Source organism: Saccostrea cucullata, unplaced genomic scaffold (assembly GCF_032062105.1).
Source record: "Saccostrea cucullata isolate Sc308-1 unplaced genomic scaffold, CSIRO_AGI_Scuc_v1 ctg406, whole genome shotgun sequence".
Taxonomy (NCBI): domain Eukaryota; kingdom Metazoa; phylum Mollusca; class Bivalvia; order Ostreida; family Ostreidae; genus Saccostrea; species Saccostrea cuccullata.
In genome coordinates, this window is record NW_026930103.1 from 283,349 (window position 1) to 306,315 (window position 22,967).

Here is a 22,967-nt window from a genome sequence, read left to right on the forward strand (position 1 = left end):
CATACAAATCGGCATCCATACGGCGTATATTACTTTAAAGTTCATTTTAGATTTCTAGAAAAGAAATTAATTAGTAAGTGAGTAAGTAAAAAAACATTCAGAGCAAATGTTCTGAAACGGCTTATTTATGATATAAGTGAATCATAATCTGACAGTTTCATTTATCATGAAATGTAATATTACAATGTCTTTCATGATTATCATTTGATTACCATGAATATCATTTGATGAATTAAAAATTTAATAACAGTCGACAGTTTTTGTTTCTTATATGTAAATGCATAAAATCAGAAGGAGAAAGTTGTTCATAACTAAAAATAAAAATAAAAATATTTACATCAATTTTGTAGAGAGTAACAGCTATGGTATATATCTACTTAAAACAGGGGCGTAGTATCAGGGGGGGGCCAGGCCCCCCCATTTTCTGCCGACATTACCTTTACTGTAGAAAATGTTTACTGAAAGGAAGGTTGGCCCCCCACATTTCAGCAAAGGGCAGTGTTAGAAAGAAAATTTACCCCAAAAAGTGTTTGAATTGAAAGATAGTTAGTCTTGAAAAAAAACTACAAAAGGAATTTCTTCGGGCAAATTTAATTTTTCCTTTTTTTTTTTTTTTTTATATTTTTTTTTTTGCTTGTCAACTTTTTCAGGTAAGTAAAAAACAAAAAATTTCTCAGGTTGGCCCCCCCACTTCCAAAAACGATGCTACGCGCCTGTAAAAGTCAGATTTTTTTAAGAATTGGATTTTCTCTGCATCTGACATATAGGCAAATCTTAGAAACATTGGTATGTTTCGGTTGGCAAAATGTAGTATTTTAAAAAAGACTTGGATCTGGGTATATTTACATATATATTCTTTTAAGCAGTATAATTCAATGCTTATAAACACATTTATAGTACCCAGTATTTACGTATTTAAATTTTTTTTATCTTAAAAGTAAAGTAGTGTCATTTCTCAAAATATTATTAAAAATAGGGGTATAGTATATATGGAGATTGATCTGAAATTGTCAACAAATTTTGATAAAACGTGACTATCTTCCCGCAACTTTTGTTCATTGGTAGAATCTCTATCACTACCACCCGATTTCCTTAAATGAAAAAAATATACATGTATTTCAGTTGGATAGGGGGATAATGCCTCTCATGCTAACTCTATGGGAATAAAAAAGGGATTGATCTTCACGCTTTTGTATCATTTACATGAATTTGTAAGATTTTCTGTAAATGTTATGTCTAAAAATACCTTTGACCTTGTCCTTGGAGATTGAACTACTTTTAAAAAAAAATCTTTAACCTTGGCTTCAGCTTATGCATTTCACAGCACTATAGAGAGGGCTATATTAAAGTACAGCGTTGTAAAATTGAAGCTAAAAAGTTTGCGTTGAAATTACAACGGGTGCGGTCTTGAAATAATTCTTTATTGTGACGTCATCGTTTGTGACACATTGCGCTAAGAGACGAATTCGCGTTAATAATAGTGTAGTAGAACTTACTAACGATATTTTTTCAGTGTATCAGTGACTATCAAAAAATAGTATCCAAAGATTTAGTTATTTAAAAAAAAATGACGTAAGTTGAAAACGCTTCGGGTTCGGTCTTGAAAATATCTTTATTGTGACGTCATCGATTATGACACATTGCGCCAAGAGACGAATTCGCGGTAATGGGGCTTTAAAACTTTGTCAATTTAGAGATGTATTGATCCACTCTCTTCAACTATGATTTCTTCTGAATTCAAGAAACAACCCACTGCTCCAAACAACCAGGAGATTACAAAACTTGTCCGACGTTATTTCAAAGCTCCTGAAGGTAATTCCTAAAAATAATTTTATGAAAATAAATGAACTGGAAAACGGAAACCCATTTCCACTAACTTTGTAGTCCGAAAAATCTGACGCTTTCCTGGCATGCAAAATATCAAAATCGTAAAAAAAAGTCTGGAAAACTTCAGAAATTTCGTACTCCTAACTTTATTATTGCGATGGAGAAAAAAAAAACGGAGATCGTCAACTTTTGCGGGGACGAATTTTTGTGGATTAGAAAAATTTTGTGGAACGTGATTTTGTTAATACATATATATATAAGTTACTTTATAATGATATATATATATATGCATTTATAGAAATTGTATTTTTTCTTTCTGTATTTAGGTTGTCATTTTTTAAGACTTTAGCAAAAAATTAATAAACTCAAAAATATAATAATAATATATATATATATATTTTTTTTACATAATTAAAGATATATTGCAATACTTGTTTGTCATTTCTGTTCAGTTAGTTTTTAAATTATAAATAGCTGAATTTTTTTTATTCCTGTCCCTTTAATGGTCAAATTATTTATATCATAGTTATCTTAACTTATGACCTATATTTTGTTGGGGGAAAGGGGGAGGGGTATTATCTAGCTTCTTACAGAATTTAATCCTTTTAAGACAAATGCTTTGTTAATTTATTATTAAATTGTAATTTACTTAGCTGTTTCATATCAACCACATAAAACATGGACCAAGACAAAGAATTTCATGATAAATGAGAGACCAGATGATCTCTGGGAAAAACATTACCTCCGAAGAATCGAGAATGACAGCAGGGGCTACCAAAGTGTCATCGGGGAAAAGTACAAAGCCCTGGGGGATAAAGTGGTCCTGGACACTTGTGACCTTGTACTAAACACAATGTCAAAATGTTTGGATCCCATGGTAAATGAGGAAAAGACATTTTTCAGTTAAGGTCAAGATCTAGTAAATGAAAGGTGCCACTAACATTCAATGGGAGAAATGAAATCTTTAAAATTAATTATGCTTTTTAATTTAATTTAACTTTTGTTGAATAAAGGTGTTACGGATCATGCATTTTGAGGTAAACACAATCAAAAGGCATATTTTAAATGTCAATTAAAAGTTTTTTTTATATCAGACAAATGAAATGCTTCCATTATAGTCTCTTAGAAAATACATGTAGTGATTTAGTCATTTAAATTTTGACAATCTTCAAAAAAAAGGTATATTTTTTATCAAATAATTTTTTGCAATAATTTATGTTAAATTTTATTTGATTGAAATCATCTAGAGTTCTTGATCAATTGTAGATAAGAAAACAGCCATTATTCATACATGGTGAAGATGGAAAACATGAGAGGAAGCATGCAGTTACATTACCTCCAATAGGCCACAAGCCTCTCCCCAAGGTATCTCAGGGTAGAAAATTGTGTTTTCTTCATAAAACAGTAAAACATGCTTATAACCAATTGCCAGGGATGGAAAATAATGCTTCATTATATGTACAAGTGTAATTCAATATATCCGCTATATTTAAATTAAACATATTTATTAAAGTCATTGGGAATGAAAAATCACTTCACTTTAAGCATCAATTTATTATAAGCAGGTTTGCTATAAACATGTTTCACTGTATTTTCCATGGGGTATATTTCTGACCTGAAACAAATTCGATCAGACGCAGTGGGCAAGTACTGGTAGTAAATGCAATTTTTGGAAAATTTTACATCTTTTTAATGTGATGTTAAATTGATTAAGCAATTCCTTAAAACTGAAAAAATAAAATCAAAACAAAATTCAAGTCCTTTATCAACAGGGTACCTGTGAAATTCAGTGTCTGTAAAATCATACTGTAAACATAATAAGAATCTCAATAAAGCAGCACTGAAAGGATGTTAAATTCAGTTGCATAATTCAACATACAAGAGCTACTATCAAACATTAAATGTTAGAACAATCAATAAAGTGCAAAATTCCTCATCAATTGATTCAAATTTAATGGTTATTAATAATTAAATTTTTGTATGTATTTGTTTTAATCATAATTTAACATACAAGTCAGCTACTGGAATCAGACATGCAGAAACTGTACAAATGACACTAAATATGATTACAATGTATACCACTGAATTAAATATGTTTACAGCATTTATTATCTACTTATTACAGGCATCTGCTGTAAAAGAGAGTTCCTCCATTGACACGGCAGCCATAGAACTTCCCGAGGTTCACAGCTTCCAAGAGATAAAGCAATATTTAAATGAAAGCAAAAACATGATCCGCAAAGTGCATGCCGGGTATCCATATGAAGAATATGTCAGAAAGCGTTTGGAAACCAATCGCAACAAACAAGAACAGAGCAGCACCAAAGAAAGTGATATGGTTTTGATGTCACTTACCAATTTACAACTGGGTCTCCCAGATTTTCAAATTCAAGATGAGGAAATAGAGCAGGTCAAAGATAGTCATGTGATCAAAAAAAGAGATCATGTGACTTCGGGGAGAGGAAGGAAAAAGTCCATCATGATTGACCCCAACACGAACAGGAGAATATCAGTAGGTAGGCATGAAGCTTTTCAAAATCACAGTCACCACAGTCCAAAAATTCTCTATTTCCATAAAGAGCTCTCCTTTTCAAGGGCATGCAATAACCTTCAAATATGTTTTTAAGGTCAAAGGTGAAAATCAAAGCATATTTTCTTTGTAAAATCCTTGCCTGTTGTATAATTTTTGCCAATGTGATAGAACTATGAGAGAAAATAAGAGGTATTTCTGAAATATTCATTTATTTGATTCTTTGCATTTAGATCCTTTAACCCAGAGCTTAATGAAAGAAGAATTGGCAGCTCGTAGAATGACCTTGAAGTCTCCTGTTAATCTAGGTGGCCTAACCCTCGGCAGTATCGGGGAGAATCCGTCTTTTATACAGGAAGAGTCGTATAATCAGCTGCTCCGTATTCCTAGTGGAGTATCGTAAGTTTGAACAACAATGGAAGAATTATCGATAATAGAATATTATAGTAAACTTACAGCAGTTTTAATATATTCCAGTACACAATGTGAAAGAAAGGTGCCAAATACAGATATATTCTTTAAAAGGATATTGGACTTTAAAAAAAAGCATTTGATTTCTAAATGAATGTAGTTTTTCTCAGTATAAAAGGAAACTGAAGATTAATGTCTAGAAACAATAGGTATATTACTGAGTTTGGCAAAATTGCTAATAACAGAATGTCATGTACATTCATGTAAGATTATTTTTATAAAATGTCTTATTTTGGAAAGGTTAAAGAAGGAAAGATTACGAAGAGACCATTTACAATATTTACAAGCTCTCTCCATGGTAATAACTTCAATTAGTCACATGAAGACCAGAGAAATTAAATCCAAGGTAAGAATATACATCATAATGGCTGGCCTCTAAGTGACCTCAAAAATTGAGTACCAGTTTATGCTCCTTATCAAAAAAAATTTAGTCCCCAATGCAAATTTTTAGTTGCCAGGAAATTCATGTAGGTGTCAACCTTATAAATTGATAGCAATCAATACAGGGGTCCACGAGGGGGTAGTCACGAGAGAGGAATGGTTAGTGCCCCTTCCACTTTTCAATGTGGTTGTGACAAGAAATTAAAAAAAATTGTGACATATGGGGTATTATTTGGTGAACAATTGCAGTGCTCACAGTCCTTCATTTTTTTTTTTGGGGGGGGGGGTATCTTACGTAAGCATTATTAATTATGATTATTTCCACCCTAATATAAATTTTTATATTTTCAGACTCCATTGAAACTTGAAGTTGTGAAAGCCTTAAGGAAAGAACCAGTCATTGAACCCAGAAACCCATTCACTAGGAGAGAAAGCAGGGCAACTACTGGTACTCATCTGTATGTATAACAAAAAACCATGAGACTCACTGAGATGCATAAAATGCAATTATTGCCTAAAAAGATTTCAATTTCAAGCTTCATTTTGAGACTTTTTAAATTAAATGATAAACTAAAGAGTTATCATTCCTGGCAGAGGATTGGATATCCTTAATTTCAAAAGTAACGTTTATAAGGTTTTTCTTAGTTTAATTTCTATAGAATTAAGATTATTATTTTCTTACTATATATACATGTGTGTTTTTGATAGTTTTCGGCTCCAGTCTCGATCTCAACATCCACCTCTTCATAGAGAGGCTTCAGGAGGGAGAGGCATGCTAGAACAGGTGGCAGGGATCACAGGTCTTACCTCTAAACTCAAAAAGTGAGTACAACCACCAAACTCAGAGAAAAAACTCCAAACTCAAAAAGTGAGTACAACCTCAGAAGTGAGTACAACTTCAAAACTCAAAAAGTGAGTATAACCTCCAAACTCAGAAAGTGAGTACAAACTCAAAAAGTGAGAACAACTTCAAAACTCAAAAAGTGAGTATAACCTCATACTCAGAAAGTAAATACAAACACAGAAAGTGAATACAACTTCATAACTCAAAAAGTGAGTATAACCTACAAACTCAGAAAGTGAATACAAACTCAAAAAGTGAGAACAACTTCAAAACTCAAAAAGTGAGTATAATCTCAAAACTCTGAAAGTGAATACAAACACAGAAAGTGAATACAACTTCAAAACTCAGAAGTGAGTATAACCTCCAAAATCAGAAAGTGGCAACAAACAAAGAAAGTGAGTACAACTTCAAAACTCAAAAAGTGAGTACAAACTCCAAAATCAGAAAATGAGTACAATTTCCAAACTCAAATAGAGAGTACAACCCCCAAACTCAGAAAATGAGTACTTCCAAACTCAAAAAAGTGAGTACAATCTTCAAATTCAGAAAGTAAGCACAACCCCAAAATTGAGAAAGTGAGTACAACTTCCAAACTCAAAAAGTGAATACAACCTCCAAACTTAAAAAGTGAGTACAACCTCCAAACTCAAAAGGTGAGTACAATCTTCAAACTCAGAAAAGGAGTAAAAAGTCAAAACTCAAAAAGTGAATACAACCTTCAAAATCAGAAAGTGAGAACAACCTCCAAATTCAAAAAGTGATTTCAAAGTGAGTAGGGCCAGTACAACCTTCAAGCTTAAAAGGTTAGTACAAACCTCCAAACTCGAAAAGTGAGTCTTTATATGTCTAAAACAGCTACTTTGACATTTGGTCCATATTTTTAGTAAATTTTCTTGACCATTATAATTTATTACCAATGAACCTTTGTTGAGTTTGTGTGATATTACTGATGAAATGTATGTCATATTAATTGTTTGTGTCAGGAAGACAATGTGGGGTGGGTTGACTAAGATTCAGCAGCCTCAGCAGCAGGGCCCTGTAGTGGAGACCTGGGAGGATCTTATGAACCTGGAGGAAAAGAAAACTGTAGACATGACTCTGCAGTCTAGGATCCTGATGAAAGCTCTGCTGTGGAGCAGGTTAGAGGCAAAAAATAACATGTGTATTAAAATACATGTATATAAAATTTGACACTGATGAAAAAATATATTTTTGATGCATTTATCTTCATTATCCAATCAAAATTATGTAAATAAGATATTTCAATAAAAGATAAAAGAACACTTTTTTTGAAAAACTGAAATAATGATAATCGAAACAGAATTTTTAAATTTCCTTGTTTGTTTTTGATATCCATTTTAAAAGAATTGGTAAACAAGAGGCCCATGGGCCACATCGCTCACCTGAGAATCTTTTACCATTCTGTTCTTTACCAGATTTCCCCCTTGTAATACATATTGTGGCCCTCTAGGGTCATGATTTGTTACACTACCCCAGGGTGCTTCCACATCAGTTTCAGCTTTTCTGGCCCAGTGGTTCTTAAGAAGATTTTCAAAGATTTTTCCTATATATTTCTATGTAAAACATTGATGCCCCATTGTGGCCCCGCCCTACCCCCGGGGTCATGATTTGAACAATTTAGAATCTACATTACCCCAGGGTGCTTCCACATCAGTTTCAGCTTTTCTGGCCCAGTGGTTCTTGAAAAGAAGATTTTCAAAGATTTTTCCTATATATTTCTACGTAAAACTTTGATTCCCCATTGTGGCCCCGCCCAACCCCCATGGGTCATGATTTGAACAATTTAGAATCTACACTACCCCACAATGCTTTCACATGAGTTTCAGCTTTTCTGGCCCAGTGGTTCTTGAAAGGAAGATTTTCAAAAATTTTTCTGAAATATTTCTATGTAAAACTTTGATTCCCCATTGTGGCCCCGCCCTACCCCCGGGGGTCATGATTTTAACAATTTAGAATCTACACTACCCCAGGGTGCTTCCACATCAGTTTCAGCTTTTCTGGCCCAGTGGTTCTTGATAAGAAGATTTTTAAAGATTTTTCCTATATATTTCTATGTAAAACATTGATTCCCCATTGTGGCCCCGCCCTACCCCCGGGGGTCATGATTTGAACAGTTTAGAATCTACATTATCCCAGGGTGCCTCCATGTAAAGCCTTACTGGCCCAGTGGTTCAGAAGAAGATTTTTTAATGACCCCACCCTAAATCTCCCCTTGTGAGGAGACTTGGCCCTTCATTTTAACAATTTAAATTCCCCTTTACCCAAGGATGCTTTGTACCAAGTTTTGTCAAAATTGGCCCAGTGGTTCTTGAGAAGAAGTCGAAAATGTGAAAAGTTTACATACGGACGGACAGACAGACAGCTGGACAGCTAGACGGACAGACAGACGGACGACGGACAAAATGTGATCAGAAAAGCTCACTTGAGCTTCGGCTCAGGTGAGCTAAAAATACCTTCACTATGTCAGTAAATTAACCAATTCAGTATTTGTTCATTGACTATGACAGGAGGAGGGCAATAACCCCCCAGGTGGAATCTACACATACCATTAATGAACAGTCAGAACCCTCCCAACCAGAGACAACTGCTGGCCCCACCCACGTACAGAGCAAGATACGCAAGGACTTACTAGCAGCTGATCACCACCGAAACACGGGCCCAGTCCACACCAAGAAACTGCCTATCTGGCAACTGGTGGCCATGGACAAAATTCCTAAAAGTTTACAGGAGAAAAAGAAAAAGTAGGATCTAATGTTTTCATTAAGAGTGTTCTGGTCGTAAAAGTTGGATTTTAGAATTTGAAAGAAATATAGTAAAACTCCGTTATAATGAAGTCACTGGGACCTATGAAATAACTTCGCTATATCCGTAATTCCTTATATACATATAAGGAATTCATTGTATAGCTTGGGTGCTAAAATTATTTCGCTATATCCGTGAATTGCTTTATTGTATTTAGACTTTATTTTAAGGAGATATGCAACACATTTTAATTTGATTAATGGATATTTTAAATAAAACTTTGTTATGTGTTGTAATATGTCTTTGATTGATTGTCTTGTTCATTCCATGTCATTGTAATTGTAGGGAGACATTAGAACCGGATAACATAGTTTCTAATAACAAGAAGTCTTTTCTCAAAGTCAAACATGATCTACACAAAGATTTAGAGGAAGAATTACAAAAAATAGACAGGTAATAATAAGAATATCTCTAGGATTAATGAAAATTCATTTAAAATGTGTTGGATATATTGCACTGAATTCTGATGACCCATCCAAGGGAGCAGTATGTGTGTCATATGGTTTGAAAACTGTGTGCATTATCATGTTGCGTGTTCATTAGTAAGATCTCAATTTTTGGCATTGCAGAGAGATGCTGGCTGTCTTCAAGATGAAGTATGGAGAATTTGAGGACATGAGCCCCCTTTTTGAGGTCCACAAAAGCAGGTTAAATGGCTGTGTGACAGGGGGAACAACTCACAGGAATATTGCTATAACAGATGTCCCACCATTAAGATGGTACAATTATCTTCATTTATGCAAACCTACAGCTTTCTTTTTTTTTAAAGGAAGTTAATTTTTGAGTAATCATTCAATTACTGATACATAAAATAAAGATAAGTTTTATAAAAACTACAGTCATACCTTGTTATCTCAATTATCAAACTCAATGCCCGAATGGGGCAGCAAATCATTATAACTTGGAAAAATCCAAATGATTTCCAAAATTGAGGGAAAAATATTTCAATGATATGTGATTGGGACATAAAATTGACTTTGACATATCCATGGTATTTGAGGTGAATGTCTAAGATACTGAGGTTCAATGGTATTCAAATAAATAAGATATTTCTTCCAATTCTAAATTCAAAATAAACTTAGCCACATCTCTCCATAGGTTTGAAGATCTCCAGGAGAAAACTTATTCTATCCTGGGACATCAGGATGAGGAGATCAATAAAACACTCAAGGAAATAGGGCGATACTCCACCATCGACAGTAAAAGTATTCCATCAGCCAAGGTAAAATACATCAGAAACATAATTTAATCTGACATCTGTGTAGTCCATTTCACTACATATTTCAACCTGTTTTCCATTTCAATTTTACAATTAAACATGCTTTTATGGTGCATGAATGTCTCCTCAGATTGATGTTTTTTAATGACGCAGCACAAGGGGAATAACTCTAACATGGATAAAATAAATATATGCCTGATTTATGAGAACTTTCTTCTACTTCAAATGGTGAAGAATAATATAACTTTACTACAAACATTTGTGCAAGAAAATTTACATTTTTTTAACAGGCAAAGTTGTGTTTGCTGTTGATGTCACTACCTGCAAATGAGTTATTTACAATCCCAGTACAGAGAGGACTGAAGGTCAGTAACTGGACTGTAGATACACCAAGAAATACAGTAAAAACTGCCATAGTGACCCACTGTATGAAGCTACTCCCTGTCATATGTGACTGTAAACCCCCCCCCCCCCCCACAACGCGTTTCCCTATACTGTGAAATCACTAATTTTCGTGGTTTTCAAGGTGTGGTGAGACCCATGAATTTATATCCACCAGAAATGCAGTTTTTCACATATTAGTATATTACTACTGAACAATTCTTCAACAACGAAATCAAATCCCCATGAACCAATATATATTTCTTTAAACCACAAAAATTTGACCCCTCAACATTATGGTGTATATTATACCTGTATTAAACAACCTTTCTAGTGATTTCTGGCAATTTAACCTTGATTTAATGACTATATAATTTCCAGTGATAATGCCTTTTGCTAATTCTAATTTTCTATTGGTCAGTGATTGTGCCTTTCACTAATTCTGTTTTTCTATTGGTCAGTTTGTGCTGGAGGTGATATTCCAAGCTGAGGATCATCTACTGGGGGAGTGGCTTCAACACAGAAAAGTCCCCTACTTCATCAAGGAGACTACAAGTCATTGAATTATCAGGATTCATTATCAGAGCAAAGATGTTTTTATAAAGATAAAAACTGAAGTATATCACTTAGAACATGTTTCTGTAACTTGATTTCATTCACTATAGTAGAGGACTTCAAAAATACAAAGTGGTGTGCTGTGAACTACATGTAAATGTATCTAAATATTTACATTATCAATTATATTTATAAATCATTTTGTATTACAATTCATAATTTTAATATTAAATTTATAAACAATAATTGAAATATACATTATCTTTTTCTTCACGGTTTCTAAAGTCTCAAAATCTTGTACCTTTGTGCCAAGGGTGGAAATGAATGAACAATATTTTTTTTCTCCGAAAGAGTACTGTAAACCAACTTTTTTGCATGCAAACAATTTTTCACAAGAGCCTTGTTATTGCAATATATTTCTTGCTCAGAACTGGTCTTCATGCAGTTTCCACGTCTATTAACAAAAGAACCCAAATGGCTTGATTGTAAAAATTGGGCAACTAGTTTACCCCTTGGTAAATTGCGAAATAAAGTGTTGTGAATAAAAGATGGTTTACAGTATTTGACCCTTACAACACTATTGCACTTTTTGCCTTTGCAGCAAGGAAATCTATGATATAAAGGCAAAATGTTTTGTTTAACAATATTATTATTCAAAGTCAATTTTGTAATGTTTAATTAGACACATCTAAGTCAAATTGTAGTCATTACTTTTCTTCCGAATTATCAATATTAGCTTCAACTTGGCTGCTGACAATAGTCGCGAGAGTGTAATACAAATAGTACATGTTCTGATGTAGCAAGTTCGTTTTCGAAATTATTTCACGGCATATAGCAATGCATAACAGAAATATCGTTTTATTATATTATTTTTCATAAATTTTTTTAGGGTGTTACATAACACCTTTAAAAAGAATATGGTGCAATTGATAGTATACACCCATATCATGTATAAATCTGTAGCAAAAACAGTTGATAAAAACAATGTGTTAAAGAGTAATTTTGAGATATTGATAAAAATGCACTTTAACTGTCAAATCAATAAAAACATTAGAAATCCTAAAGGTTCTGCGTTTGTAACAAAATGTTCTCAACATTTTTTAGATCCACTGTAATTTAAAAACAACCGACAAAAACAACTAATAACATTCAATTTGATGCGATATATTAAATTCAATTCATTTATAACACTGGACATCTTTCACAATGTGGAGGCACTAGAGGTCCAAAATATATTGCACAATAATAAATGTCAATATGGATATTAAAGTCAAGGTATTTCTTCTGAATTCTTGGATTCTCTTTCTTGAGAGGAAACCCAGCGTGAAACAACCATCTCCTGAATAAAGCAGACAATGTACCAGTCAATGATAAGTATAGATCAATAGGCTAGAATGGAATTGAAGGAGAAATCACTATGTACATGTATCTTCATATGTTGGTTAAGTTTTGAACAAGTCAAAGATCGAGTTATCCAGGAAAATGTCATTCAAGTTATACAAATGTATGCAAAACAAAATGACAGCTAGTATTTACAGTACCTTAACCTTGAATTGACTGATAACTTTGGGAGATGACATGAGGTCAGATGGTGTGAGGTGCCTAGGTCTGATTACATAGCATATCATCAATTCCTACAACAGAAAACACTGGTTATACTAGCAATCACTGAATTTAAAAGTTTGAGATTTGTTCATATGCATAAAATAAACATAGCATCTAGTAAATATAGACACATCTACAGCATGTTGACTGACCTTGGCTACATGTTCAGTCAGGCGATTCAGTCCAGCCAGCTGTGTCCAGGTCAATGTTCGTGAGTTTTCCTCCTCCGCTAAATTCTCATCTACCATTTTCACCAGCACAGAGTAACTACCATGGTAAAATGGTGGACCCTCCTTATATATAACTGTAAAGTAGAAAATCATGAAATTATATTGGTCAGTCATTGTTGCACTCATTCTCACTGGTAAGGTAATGTCTATACAAATTGATCACTTTACTTTACCAAAGCCAATGTCAAGTAAACTGTCAAAAATGTTTTGTACATAGGCAGGAAGGAAACATTTAATTTAAAATTGCATGTATATTAACTTGTAATAAAAATGATAATGTTATAAAACTGATTTGTATAAAATACAAACTGAGGTCTGCTCCAAATTTGAGCCCAGTTTTTGGAACCCATCCTTTGCTTCTGTAATAATGGTATGCTACATAAAGGGGGACAAATCTGTCTTGCCTTTGACAAAATATTCTCCACATCTCTGACAAATTTAAAAGCTGTAAAAAAAAAACACCAGAGTGAACCAAATATTTCCTGTGCTAAATTTAAGAATCCTTTTATTTTATGCATGACTGATAATATACAAGGAAAACTCATGCTCAATATCTATTTTTTTTTCTTTCAATAATTCAACATACCTTATCATTTTCATATAATCGCAGACACCCAAGACCATAGCTCAAAAAGAAACTCTGTAATAAAGAAATTGAAAATGTAAATACTAAAACATGAATATTATCATGCAAAATACACCACATATTCTTTGCATTGGAATTAATATGTAGTACATATCCATTTTTAACAAAAATTAAATCTTCTTTAAAATATGTACTACCTTTTCTAGGGAAGATTTCTGAAGACAATTAAGGACGTTCGATCCTGAGTTTTTGAGTGGATTTTGGTCATGTCCTTTATTTATAAAATTCTGCATCATTTTTAAATTCTAACATTAAATCTGAATTCTACAATGCAAATTGAACTATATTCAATGAAAAAACCGCGATTAAATTCCATTCAAGTTGAATTAAATCAGGGACTATATTTTGTGGCGGAAGGTTTTTTAGACGAAAATCATCAGTTTTTCCCTTTTGAACTATAACAGTACTCTTTATTTTGGATTCCTATTTTTCCATTCTGGTTGCACACAAAGCTGTTTTTTGCAGTAAAATGTGTCATGCTGGTTCTGAAATATCTATTAAATTATTTCTTATGAATTCTATCAACAAAGTGCGACAAATATAGCAAATATATTCTGAAAACCTGGGAAAAAATTGAGCCAAATTTAACGTAAAATTTACACTTTTTTAGTTATATCTGAAAATTAACATCATATACCCCCACTTTTGATGTTCTTTTCTAAATATTCAAGATAACTTTGACCTATTTGCTTAAATTCAGAAAAAGTTTAAGACTTTAAAATAATTTTCTTGCTTATTAAATTTTCAATGCCATAAAAATCACATTTTATTAGTGCAGAAAGGTCAAATAATTGATTATGCGAATTAATTTGAAACTTTTTCTTAGTTACAATTTTAAAGTGTCTTTTTTTAAATAGACTTGCAGTTCATTTTGTTTCTTGCTTTAATTGGATAAAATTATTGCAGGGAAAACGTCGAAGGTGTAATTTTTAATTAAGACACAAATTTCAGTGCAAGAAGGTCATATTAAATGTATTGTAGCGCCAAAAGAAGCATATTGACCCCCATTTTTTTATTTGAATTTTAATTAAGCTATGTAAGTAGAAACTTAAAATATACTTGGCAAAAAAAGTTTAAGACTTTAAATATCAGGATCGAACGTCGTTAACAAACATGTATAAATTAAAGGAACTGTAGTAAATTGAATAATTTATAATCACCTCTTGGAATGTAAGATGTAGGAATTCCTTGACAAAGTAGGGATCCTCTTTAACCACTGGTTTCCATGTCAGTTCTTTCCATTTTCTTTTCCTATTTTCACTTTCATTTTCAGAGTCTTCCATCACAAACAACTCTCCCTGTTCTTTGTCAGACTCACACAATGGATCAACTTGTTCGTCTTCCTTTTTATCTGATAATTCTTTATCTGAACTAGTTTGAACATCCATCACAATTGTTTCAATTAAATTCCTATGCGGAGATTCAGTCTGCTTATTCATGTTACAGTTTTCAACATTTGGCACAAATTTTGAAGGTTCTTCATCTACATTTTCTTTAGCAGCAGAATTCTGAGGGAAATCCTTTGATGGGATGATGTCATTTTGAGAACTTGATGGAACATATGAATTTTTGTCTGGATTAGAGGCAGTGTTTGAATTTTCACTACACCAGAAGTCAGTATCTTCCCTGGAATCTTCCCATTCATCTTCTCTTTTTCTTTTAGCTGTCATATCATGAGTCATTGTTTTAAGACTTGATGAGGATGGGGTTTTAATTGTGTCCTCTTTCGGATCCACTCCCCAGAAATCCTCATCAGCCTCTGCATTATCCCATGATTCCACAGCTGCTGACCATTCATCCTCTTCGGGTGATTGGCTAGTATCTTGATCAATCAAATCAACACCTGAGATTTAAAAATACTTATGTAGTGATGGTTTAACATTTTATTAGCATTTTATTAGCATTTATTGTGACTGATCCATAAAGCCAAAAAAAATGCCTATACAGTACCGACCGGACACAACCTAACAGAAAGCGAACCCAACCCTTATTCGGGTTTGTCGGGGTAAAGGGCTGACCCCGAGCGAACCCGGAGCGCACCCAAAGCGAACCCATAGCGGACCCCGAGCAAACCTGAAGCAGACCCAGAGAGCGAACCCCAAATTCAGTAGCGGTCCCAGAGAGCAAAGGCGAGTTCGGTATTTCTTTAAAGAGCTGTCAATCAGTATTACCGATTAACCAATCAGCGCGTCAACCAATCAAAATAGCATATTGATCTGTCGATTGGGATAAAAGATCGAACTTGTTGATTTAATTCAATATAAAACCAAACATTGTACATACAATCAAAACGTGTTAAGTTACAGTGTAAATCTATTATGATAATTAAAATATTAAATGTACAAAATATTATTCTATATTTATTTATTTTAATTCTCTGGGTTGTATTTTATATTTATATATTTATTTTGTTTTTTTTTAATAAAGCAATTAATAAATTATATATTTTAATTTTCCACGTAGAATGATACATGAATATTTACGTATTTTTATTTTTTTTTAGTTCTTTATACCAGTATTTAAAGCCCATGTGTAAATAAATTGGGTAAATACATCAGTCAATACGTAAAAAAAAAAATCAATAATTGGTATTACAATATTTACTGACAAAAAGAGGAGATAAGAAATATAGTTGGTTTTGACAATTATTGTAAAATTTCATCATAACTCAAGATACCAACAGTACAACAATATTTACGTGCCGATTATTCAATATTTTTATTTCCATTTTTTCTATTAACGTGTTCCTTTAAATTATTTAAAATTCACATCAAAATTATTGATTTTTTTAATTGGGCATGAAAAAAATTGCATGTACATGTACGTCTTCCTGTATATTTTTGGGAAAAAAAATTATCGCAGCAGGCTTATAGAAAACAATTCAAGTACGGGATCAGGAGGACGACTCATGGACATTTAAGAAAAAGTCATCAGGCTTTATTATTAAAATGTGGTCTAATGATGAGAGTTAATACAGTTATGATCTCTCTCTCTCTCTCTCTCTCTCTCTCTCTCTTGGTCTTGATGTTTCCTGTATTTATTTATATTCAAATATTTAGAAATTTTTTTAAAGATAATTTTAATTTCATTAATGTGTGTGTGTGAAGTAGGGGGGGGGGATATATTATCATATTCGTAGCAGGCCAGGAGAACAATTATTATTTGTCTTTTTTTCATTCGATTAAAATCATACTCGCTCCATAATTCTGAGCGTGAAAAAGATCTGATTTTTTTTTTTTGACAATGTCCTGTAAATATTTATCAGGTTGGGGGGAAACGTAAATTCCGCTATAATAGTGGTATTTCACTATTATAGTGAAATTACGCTATATTTCCCGTCGTGGATACTCTCAATTTCATCCGATACCATGCAAGGCGTTTGAACCGCAAGTCATGGTGGGTATTAAAATGAACAAAAACTGTCATGATTGCATGTTTTGAATTTTAATTAATTTTCTACCGTTGCGTTTAATAATGCGAGCACTCTTTTTTTTTTAACGGAAGTTGCATTTTTAACATAGCAACCGATGATTGCGGGGGTAATTGAGCCTGTTTGAATCTCACTTATTGCTCATTAATGTGCACAAGTTGACTCTTGTTGCGATTGTCAACTTAAACTGGAAAGGTTTTATGGAATTAAACAAGAAAAAGATTATTTCTGTCTGCATGGTTACGGGTATGGAGGCCTGTTATGGTAAACGGAAAGACCCATTATTATCGCAACGGCTGATCTTTCTGTGCATGGTTGTGTTAGATAGTGAACATGGGAATTGAGAAGTAATTTTATAATTCAGAATTGAGAAGTTATTTTATAATTCAGCATAATACTTCTTCTTTGATAACATGTAGAAAATCATAAGTAAAATATTTTTTTAATGCTTAATAAACAAAATTAAAATATTATTGTTATACAGTTTCAATTTCATTGTTATTTCTCATCAAGATATTTGATAATTTTTGACTATATAAAAAGAGTTTACAAAAGGTACTATATAGAAATAAAAGGAAATTTTGAATTTCCGGTTGCATCATAACGACGTGGTACATATAGTTCATGGTTAATAAAAAATCAAAAACTGTTCAGCTCATAAAAATTGAATATGCTACAGACCTGCAAATGTTGTGAATGATAAAAGGATAATTTCGATTCCATATTTTGCAAAGCGCCTTGCGGCATAACCTATACTGCATAAACGATAGGAACAAGCAAATTCAAAGAATTGTGGTCCCCCGCTTTCGGTGTCTTTGTGGGCGAAATATTATTTTTTAGGTTCAAGGTCAAAAGGTCCAAGTTATTGGTATCACATGTAAAGACTTGCCACAAAGAATATAAATATTTAAAATATGATAGTCCTAGTTTGTACCGTTCAAAAGTTGTGACCAAGGTTAAAGTTTTTAAAAAGTAGTTTAAACTCCAAGGTCAAGGTCAAAGGGTCAAAGTTCTTGGTATGCAATGAAAGGCCTTCTCACAGGGATTACATACGTGAAGTACGAAAGCCCTAGCTTTACCGTTTAAAAGTTATGGTCAAGGTTAAAGTTTTTCAGAAGTACGTAAATCTCTAAGGTCAAGGTTAAAAGGTCAAAGTTGTTGGTATCCAATGTTGTTAAAAGCCCTCCTGACCCTGAAATTGAGATGATCGAAAATTTTGTCCAAAGGTCTTGCCACAAAGAATACATAAGTGAAATATAAAAGTCCTTGAATCTACTGTTCAAAAGTTGTGACCAATGTTATAATTCTTAAAAAGTAGTTAAAACTCCAAGGTCAAGGTCAAAAGGACAAAGTTCTTGGTATCCAAATGAAAGGTCTTTTTACAAGAATAACTTATGTGAAGTATAAAAGCCATAGCCCTTACCGTTCAAAAATTATGGTCAAGGTTATAGTTTTTTCAAAGTACGTAAGATTTCCAAGGTCAAGGTCAAAAGGTCAATGTTGTTGGTATCCAATGAAAGGTCTTGTCCAAAAGAATAAATATTTGAAATATGAAAGTCCTAGTACCTACCATTCAAAAGTTATGGCCAAAGTAAATGTTTGGAAATTTTGAGTAAAAGTTGGCAAGGTCAAGGTCGAAAGGTCAAATTTGGTGGTACCCAAAGAAAGGTCTTATCACAAGGAATACACATATGAAATATGAAAATCATAGCTCCAGTAAATCAAAAGTTATGGGCAAGGTTAAAGTTTTTGTGACGGACAGACTGACGGACAGACGGACAGCTAGACGGACAGACGAACAGACGAATGAGATTTAATGTCCCCTCGCTTTCGCGAAAGCGGGGGACAATTATCACGTGATCAGGACCCAGGGAACACGTGGTTCGGTCATTTTTATTTCAGACTGTCTTCAAAGCAATATAAATAAATATTTTTTTTTAAAAATAAATACGCACATAGATATTTAAGTGCATTTGCTCATCAGATGGATTAATCAAGTCCATAGGAGTCGGAAGCAAATTGAAAGGGGGGGGGGGGTAAACCAATAAAAAAGGTAAACCTCAATTTTCAATACATAGAAAATGTCTATCACTGCAAAATAAAAAAAAAGTGGGGGCTAAGCCCCCCTCCCCCGGTTCTGACGCATATGAAGTCAGTGATAAAAGATTTGATTGAAAATGAAAAAATATAGGCTTCTCGTGATTCTAGTTCAGCTTTGAATATCTTATACTTCCATTGCATGGTTATGCATTCAAAATTGTGATAGTACTTTATCAAATGCTAAATTGTTTGCGGTCGATTTGGTCTTGACATAAATTTTTGATTGTGGAAAATATGAATTGAGTCAAAGATATTTTAGACACATCTTATGTTGAATATTGAGCAGTGGTGATTGGTTATTTAAAGTTTCCTTGTGTTTTAAACAATAATACAATAGCATAATTCGAAAAGCTTGAAAAATTAATACTTCTGGTGTGATTTTTGTTACATTCTTTCATTTCCTAAAATATAATTAGATATAAATATTTTTAAATAGCAAGAAAAAAACTACAGCTATTTCTCTCAGGTTTTAAAGTTAAATCATTCTTGCCTAAGTGCCTAACTAGAAAGTGTTAAATAAGATTCATTTGTGCAGAGTTAAAAAGATTGTTCCAATCATAATTATTTGAACATGTTTAAAATAAGGTTACAGGCACTCTTGTCAAATATTCCGGACACCAAAATAAATTGAGTCTTTTTTCTGAAATAAACAATTAACCAGCAGAAATTAAAAATTATATATATTTTCTAGAATCGTTTTTATTTTTTAAAAAGTAATTTTTTGATTATTTATTATAAATTGATTTTGTAAAGAGGATAGAAATCGAATTTATCATTTACACTCTTTTTTTTATTTTTGCCATAATGTGTCTTTTCGTTTTCCATAACGAGCCTCCATACCCGTAACCATGCAGACAGAAATAATCCTTTTATTGTTTAATTCCATAAAACCTTTTCAGTGCAAGTTGACAATTGTAACAAGCATCAATTTGTGCACGTTAATGAACAATAAGTGAGATTCAAACAGGCTTAGATACTACTGCAATCATCGGTTGCTATGTTAAAAATGCACCTTCCGTTAAAAAAAAAGTGCTCGCATTATTAAACGCAACGGTAGAAAATTAATTAAAATTCAAAACATGCAAGCATGACAGTTTTTGTTCATTTTAATACCCACCATGACTTGCGGTTCAAACGCCTTGCATGGTATCGGATGAAATTGAGGGTATCCACGACGGGAAATATAGCGTAATTTCACTATAATAGTGAAATACCACTATTATAGCGGAATTTACGTTTCCCCCTAACCTGTTTATTATGAACTGTTAATGTGTAACTACTATGAATGAAATCTAAATATATCACGTGTATACAAAAGGTGTAATTTATAGACGCTATATCACAATTCACGTGTTTGGCAAAGATTTAAACTATTTAAACGATTTTGCAAAACTTAAGGAATAACAAATATATTTTTAAACTACCAGGTATATAACGCATGAATTTGAAAGGTATTTTGTTTAAATGCTTTCACTTGTACACCATTCGATACACTGAAAATCAATTCAACACCTTTTTCTTCCTCTTCTGTTTTTGCTTTTACTTCATAACTTAAGAAAAACAAATGCTTAATAACCCGCTGTTAAATAACTTTGAATTTCTCGGGATCGAAATTCCAAGATCGGAGAAATCAAAGAAATCAATTATATGTAAATCTACGTTGAATGTGCAGTTGAATTTTGGAAAATTTATCAATATTCTCCATAATGTCACTGTTTACATGTACAGTGTACATGCATCGATCGCCGCATAAACAACAATGATCGATCTACAATCCCATTACTGTATCAGAATATACAAGGGGTGGGGCTTAAAGGCGGCGAGATTAAAACGGGGTCCGCTTCACGCATCAGTGCGTAAAATGGTCCCAGGAAGCGAACTCCGGGTTCGCTCTCGCGGACCAAGGGCTGACCACGAGCGAACGCCGAGCAAACCCGGAGCTCACCCAAAGCACACCCAGAGTGATCCCAAAATTTCTGAAAGCGAACCCGAAGCGGACCCTGAGCGAACCCGGGGTCTGCTTCGGGTTCGCTCCGGTGTTAGGTTGTGTGCGGTCGGTACTGTAACTCAGCACTATCATTAAGTTTAGCTGCTAATAGATCTGTAGCTCATTTTTTTCCTAATTTTTGGACCAGTGAGCTACAGTTCTGAAGCTAAATGTATAGTACTTTAGAAAATCCACATAAAAGAATTTACATGTACAAGTTGTGAAAATCCAAGATCCCCATTTCTCTTAATTCTGGTTCTTCAAAAGTCAAGCAGTGATATAGGCATGCAACTCAAAGTCAAAATGTGTTACTAAATCCTCATTTGAAAAATTTTTACCTTGAACATCATTTTCACTGTTATTCTTATTACTTGACAGTGAATCTGCATGGAAAACATTCTGTGTTTCTCCTCTCGCATGATTTACTTCATCCTCCCAGAATTCTACTTCCTGTGAACTGTCATATTCTTCAAATTCTGGGTCACCTGACTTGGCATTCTGCCAATTAAGTCTCCTCAAGTAGCTGGAATGGCAACATTCAGATTTGTAGTAATATGTTATTAATATCTATTTGCAAGTAAATATCTTTTCCCTGTATGGAAAGATAAAAAATTAATGATGATGCATATCTCCAGAAACATATCAACCTGCCAGGTAGTTTATAAAGATAAAATGATTTTTACAAGATGATAAGATATTTCTTAGTGAGGACCTACCTTCTCCTACTGGTCACCCTATACGTGTTGGTCTCTCCATCAGGTTTGGGTAAGGAAACCACCTTACATCTCTGATTGAACTCTGGCTTACTTCTGGACAGGGTCCCCTTGCCAAAAAACCCCTATAATATATGTGATTAATGTATAATTATATGTTTGGTACTCTTATAAATAAAGCAATCTTCTCTTTGCAAAGACTTTTTAAGGTGTTATTGAGGTAATCTCAGCAACACTTATCAATTCTAAAACTTTTCTACTGTCTCATAAAGTGATTCAGGAAATTCTGCCAGAACTTTGGTCAGAAAAGATTGAAGATTTCCTGAATCATTTTAATTGTATGGCAATGGTCTGAGATTTGGAAGGGAAGTCAGTATTTAATTTTAAACTCGACAATCTCCAGTCAGGATCTCTACCAACTGAGCTATCCGGTCACCAGGTATCAAATCTGTCCACCAAAGTGCAAAATATATACAACAGATTGATTCACTGCTGATGATTGAACAACTATGTCCAGTGAATGCTGGAGAATAAGTATTCCAATTCAGTGAAATGTTGACTAGTTCTACTAACCATTTTGTACAAGAAGCTGATATCTCCTGAGTGATGGACTATAACCTGGTTCCCCACTAGATCCCCCGTGTAATACAGCCATTGCTTTTCTGAGGCTGGTTCCCTTGTAATGCTTGATATAGGAACAGGGAACGGTGATTCTTTGGTGGCAAACACCCGTCTCTTCTTCTTTGGATTGATCAGTTTAGAGTAGGACATGACTGTTGCTTGATCTTCACAGAATTTAAAGTTATGACCTGTTTAAATAAAACGATTCAAGAATTAATCTACACATTACCATACGCACAATATGTAGGTATTTTGAAAGTTAACATATTACATTTACAGTTTCATTGTTGCAGACAATAAAGTCTGTTTCATGAATGTTTGTCCAATAGATTTGGATTTCACATGTTACAGGGGGCTGCCATATTGGTTACCACTAATATGCGGAAGGACCCAACACAGACAGAATTTGAAATTATTTATTATTTAACTTAAAAAAGATTTTTTTTTTAAAGAGACATGATATTTAGCAGTCATTGTCAATTTCTATTATTTAACTACCCAAATATGATTTTTATTAAATTATAAGATACAAATATAAATTGAACATAAAAATATCTGCATTTGGCTATAAACTTGAAGCGAATTCCTTTATTATTTATCAGAT

At 33.3% G+C, this 22,967-nt stretch overlaps 2 protein-coding genes across 3 annotated transcripts; one reads left to right on the forward strand and one right to left on the reverse strand.

Annotated features, from left to right (window-relative positions):
* Nucleotides 1–1,639: 1,639 nt before the first annotated feature.
* On the forward strand, nt 1,640–11,277 carry LOC134282872 (uncharacterized). Its single transcript, XM_062765268.1, has 15 exons — nt 1,640–1,812; nt 2,481–2,704; nt 3,094–3,192; nt 3,953–4,343; nt 4,591–4,756; nt 5,069–5,174; nt 5,561–5,667; nt 5,918–6,031; nt 7,037–7,192; nt 8,582–8,815; nt 9,162–9,269; nt 9,446–9,595; nt 9,975–10,098; nt 10,386–10,460; nt 10,938–11,277. Exons 1-15 carry the CDS (start codon nt 1,722–1,724, stop codon nt 11,037–11,039), a joined length of 2,247 nt encoding a protein of 748 aa, XP_062621252.1. The 5' UTR covers nt 1,640–1,721; the 3' UTR covers nt 11,040–11,277.
* An 855-nt stretch (nt 11,278–12,132) lies between these two features.
* LOC134282873 (tRNA-splicing endonuclease subunit Sen2-like) lies at nt 12,133–22,730 on the reverse strand. Of its 2 annotated transcripts, none has more exons than XM_062765269.1 (10): nt 22,641–22,730; nt 22,316–22,551; nt 21,746–21,867; nt 21,368–21,552; nt 14,673–15,355; nt 13,453–13,506; nt 13,176–13,311; nt 12,789–12,940; nt 12,573–12,665; nt 12,133–12,370 (listed from the first exon to the last, which is right to left on the reverse strand). In XM_062765269.1, the coding sequence occupies exons 2-10, from the start codon at nt 22,511–22,513 to the stop codon at nt 12,302–12,304; spliced, it is 1,692 nt and encodes a 563-aa protein (XP_062621253.1). In that variant the 5' UTR covers nt 22,514–22,551; nt 22,641–22,730; the 3' UTR covers nt 12,133–12,301. The 2 variants fall into 2 exon arrangements, with proteins under 2 accessions (XP_062621253.1, XP_062621254.1); XM_062765270.1 differs by having other exon boundaries at nt 22,635–22,730.
* Nucleotides 22,731–22,967: the final 237 nt, after the last annotated feature.